Below are 5,000 nucleotides of genomic sequence, written 5' to 3'. Positions count from 1 at the left end.
AGCATTTTAACACCTTTTTTTATACTCTGTTAATTAGCATTTTAACACCTTTACTTTACCATTTGTCGGTAATGACCAAGAATTATTCTTTGTTAACTTGATGAATATCATCTCACTTTAACGCCTTTTTTTCTTACATAGTGGTCAGTGATGGTAGTTACCATGCTAATGGGTTTGGACGAATCACTTTTCCCTCGAGCGAAGGAGTTCCTGCCGGAGCGTTGGATGAGAGACAGGCCCCTGGGTCCCATTCATCCTTACTCCTTATTTCCCTTCGGCGCTGGCACCAGGATGTGCGTCGGTCGACGCATCGCGGAACAGGAGATGTACACCTTCCTTGTTAGGGTAAGTGATCCTCTAGTTTAGAAATTGATGGTTTTGAATATAGCCCCTGCGGTCCAGTCTTAGTCTCGATTGGATTTTGCCACCGAAGTGGCTAGTTTATTGTGCACCTCATATTCATCCTGTGGACGGTAGTGCAAGGGCATAGAGATACACAAAAGGCCTAGGAACTAGGTCCCAAAATGGTTAATAGGTGTACATTTGGATTTATATCTACAGTTCACTTACCTGTTACAAGCAAATTTAGGAAATTTACTTAGTATATCTGGTATATTATTTTCATTAATAAGATATTTTGACTTGTCACATAGGTTATTATACTGTCTGTCTCGGAACTAAGAGTTGTATATAAATTAAATAAATAAAATGTATGTATTACTTTAGGATCACTAAAATTAACTTGATGATTGTCCTCAATGCGTACACGTATTGAGGACAATAATAATGTTTATGCTGTTAAAGACGACGTTTGAAATCATTCGTTTCCCCAACGAAGCCTTTAAAACACACAATACATGGAAACTTATAAATACTGGAATCCAGTTGGGTGTATTCCGAAAACCATTTTGCTGACGGCAATGTTTAACGGAATACAAAATCAAAAAGGAAATTAATGAGACACATGCGCGTCATATTGGTATCAGCAGCATGTGGAGGCCCATGGCTGGCATTCATATCTGAAACAGGATTCAAATTCTCAATTTATTTTACGTATTGTTAACCAGTTGATCATTTCAGAGATCGTCTCCCCCTACTGACTGTTCTCAGACCAGCCTTCTGGTTAACGATTTTCACCCGTTATGACCCTTATGGTCTGAGAGCACTTTGTGATAATAATACTAATGATAATAATACTAATAATAATAATAATAATAATTATAGTAATAATAGTTAATGATGAAACCAACAGCTTTTTTGATCAGAAACCGTATCCTGAAAATATCAAGTTGTCACACTTTAAATATTGGCAGTAATTTCTCGTTTTATTGATATGACGGAGAATCTATACATCTCAAATTTATAAGAATTAAGATAAATTTGTGTTACATATGAACTAAAATGAACCGTTTTAATAATAGTAATAATTTATTCGTGTACAGCTGATGCAGCGCTTCACTGTTGATTACAAGTATGACGACATTGAAGTTGTGTGTCGCCTACTGCTTAACTCTGCTAAACCACTCAAGTTTAGCTTCACTGAGCGGCGATGATTGACTACTGCGAGGGGTGCTGGACTACTGTGAGAGGTGCTGATGGACTACTGTGAGAAATGCCGATGGACTACTGTGAGAGATGCTAATGGGCTACTGTGAGAGATGCTGATGAACTACTGAGAGGTGCTGATGGACTACTGTGAGTGGTGCTGTTGGACTACTGTGAGTGGTGCTGTTGGACTTGTGAGAGGTGCTGATGGACTACTGTGAGAGGTGCTGATGGACTACTGTGAGAGGTGCTGATGGACTACTGTGAGAGGTGCTGATGGACTACTGTGAGAGGTGCTGATGGACTACTGTGAGAAATGCTGATGGACTACTGTGAGAGATGCTGATGGGCTACTGTGAGAGATGCTGATGAACTACTGAGAGGTGCTGATGGACTACTGTGAGAGGTGCTGATGGACTACTGTGAGAGGTGCTGATGGACTGCTGTGAGAGATGCTGATGGGCTACTGAGAGGTGCTGATGGACTACTGTGAGAGGTGCTGATGGACTACTGTGAGAGGTGCTGATGGACTACTGTGAGAGGTGCTGATGGACTACTGTGAGAGGTGCTGATGGACTACTGTGAGAAATGCTGATGGACTACTGTGAGAGATGCTGATGGGCTACTGTGAGAGATGCTGATGAACTACTGAGAGGTGCTGATGGACTACTGTGAGAGGTGCTGATGGACTACTGTGAGAGGTGCTGATGGACTGCTGTGAGAGATGCTGATGGGCTACTGAGAGGTGCTGATGGACTACTGTGAGAGGTGCTGATGGACTACTGTGAGAGGTGCTGATGGACTACTGTGAGAGGTGCTGATGGACTACTGTGAGAGGTGCTGATGGACTACTGAGAGGTGCTGATGGACTACTGTGAGAGGTGCTGATGGACTACTGTGAGAGGTGCTGATGGACCACTGTGAGAGGTGCTGATGGACTACTGTGAGAAATGCTGATGGACTACTGTGAGAGATGCTGATGGGCTACTGTGAGAGATGCTGATGGACTACTGAGAGGTGCTGATGGACTACTGTGAGAGGTGCTGATGGACTACTGTGAGAGGTGCTGATGGACTACTGTGAGAGGTGCTGATGGACTACTGTGAGAGGTGCTGATGGACTACTGTGAGAGACGCCGCCTAACTACTGGGCGAGGCACTCTTTGATAGCTACGAGAATTGCTACGATTTATTTTTTTGCTCCCCTCTTTTGATGAAATTGTATATAGTGTGTTTTATATGGTAGGTGTATCTCACATGATACATTATATAGATATGTTTGTGAAAAAGTTCAACTCTCTTCCATAATAAATCAATTTCAAACTTGGAATGAGTGGAAATAACTTGTGTAACGGAAAACAAAATAATCCAGAAAAATAATTACTGTATATTTGCAAATAAAACTACTCTGATAAAATAATACATGTGAAACACTTGGATACCTCTTTTATGTAGATTTTTTTCCCAGTCAGTGACCTCTGTTCAATAAAAAAAAATAATTTTGAAGACGGTAGAAGTATAGGTAATTTTGAGGTGTTTAGTCCCTTGGCCTTGAAAGGTAATCATTTCCTTAGCTTTCATAGAGCTTTCTAAAGCTTATATACCGGAGGCCAGAAGAGAGATTCAGTAATTGAAGACATCAAGGTGGGCGGAACTCACTTGTGGAAGTTGGTCAGTACCCAAGAGTTTTGCTAGAGGTGGGCAGTAGACTTTTAGAAGATATCCTCAGTATCAAGGTTCCAGGACGGTTCTATGCCAGACATGTATAATGGTATACAGCGCCAGCACAAATGACGAAGTAAAACACGTGTACACACGTTACACATGTGCTCTATTTCATCAACTTGTTGGTATTCTATTCAGCAAGTCATGGAATCTTGATACTGTGTATATCTTCTAATTATGATAAAAGAACTGTGGCTGATATAATGTAAATTATAAAAGAAAATGTCTTCAAACAAAAATGACCCTCACAGGTTAAGCATATTCACATAATTGTTTATTATTTACTATATGTTTTATGCGTAAAACCAATTTTTCACAATTCTTCGGTTGTTTTATTAACAATGTTATGAAAATGTAGAACATATTTTTTTTTGAGGGACAAAGCAAAGGGATTTCAGGAAAAAAAAAAGTCATAAATTTTGTCTGTCATATACGCCGGGTTTTTTTTTTATATATCCATTTGTGGACCCTTCTGATATATCCGTTGGGTGTGATAAAGCTGTGAAGTCAAACTCTATAAAAATGTTGATCCATACTGATGTTAGTTAGTTTAATATCTTTATTATGCACACCATACCCATCCTGTGGACGGTAGTCAAAAGATTACCGGCGAATCTTTAAAAAAAAAAAATAAAAAAAAGTCAAAAGATCAATTACTACTACATCGACACCATGCCCAGCCCTTCTAGGGTTTACCTGGAGAGAGTTCCGGGGGTCAACGCCCCCGCGGCCCGGTCTGTGACCAGGCCTCCTTAGGTCAGTGTCCCAGGATGCGACCCACACCAGTCGACTAACACCCAGGTACCCATTTTACTGATGGGGAACATAGACAACAGGTGGAAAGAAACACGTCCAATGTTTCTACTCTGGCTGGGAATCGAACCCAGGCCCTCACCGTGTGAAGCGAGAGCGTTAACCACCAGGTAGGTGCCTGAGCTAGAGCTTTCAGCTCACAAGATTGCCGTTCCCATTAGCCCCCTTGGGGCGGGGATGGCAGACCAGAGAGGCCTAGCTTCTCCCTACGAGCCCCGTGAGGGCGGGGAATGTGGCTAGGCCTGGGGACAGTTGGTCCCAAAGATGAGGGGGTACTTATGCCTCCTCCCATGGGAGACTTAGGTCTCAGACACTCCCTAGACAGGAAGCCAAGTCCGGACCACCACTTGGAAAAGGCCCGGGCCGGGAGAATACCGGCGAATCTTTAATAATAATAATAATAATGTCAAAAGATTATGGAGGTACATAATGGGTCCAGGGACTGGACCGCAAAGTTAATGGTAATAAACTATTTACATGTTTATATCTGGTTACAATCTTAATGAGTTATTTATGCAGGCATGAATTAGGTCACAAAATATTAAATTATATTTTAGGAAGGTATGCATGTAAAAAAAAAATAAATGGTTACGCGTTATTTTCAAAGGGCAAAGTCAGGATATTTTTCAAGAAAGGGTAATATGCGACTGTGGATAAAATACTTTGACATGCAGATGTCATTAGTATATATACATTATTATTTAGTGCAGCAATAACCAAGCCTACATAGAAGAAACTACAGCCAGTTTAACTGTCTCTGTCACCCTTATTATTTCCTCTAAATAACCTGATATCTGAATGTAACATGCTTATGTATGAGGCCAGAAACAGATATTAAATTATTGTCAAACGAATTAAAGTTAACATTTGTGATTCCCTCTCACAGATTTCAAATAGCATGGTAAAGTCGATGTCTTG

The 5,000-nt window shown here is 40.9% G+C and overlaps 1 protein-coding gene across 1 annotated transcript in view; it reads left to right on the top strand.

Annotated features, from left to right (window-relative positions):
- The window catches only part of LOC128689138 (probable cytochrome P450 49a1), a 42,247-nt gene that overhangs the window by 9,111 nt on the left and 28,136 nt on the right, over positions 1–5,000 (top strand). Inside the window, exon 10 of the mRNA XM_053777269.2 lies at positions 142–339. Coding sequence (XP_053633244.2) covers positions 142–339 — 198 coding nt within the window. The remainder of the gene's footprint in view (positions 1–141; positions 340–5,000) is intronic.

Source organism: Cherax quadricarinatus, chromosome 21 (genome assembly GCF_038502225.1).
Source record: "Cherax quadricarinatus isolate ZL_2023a chromosome 21, ASM3850222v1, whole genome shotgun sequence".
NCBI lineage: Eukaryota > Metazoa > Arthropoda > Malacostraca > Decapoda > Parastacidae > Cherax > Cherax quadricarinatus.
The sequence above is the reverse complement of the archived record's forward strand: the minus strand, read 5'-3'. Positions and strand labels throughout refer to the sequence as shown.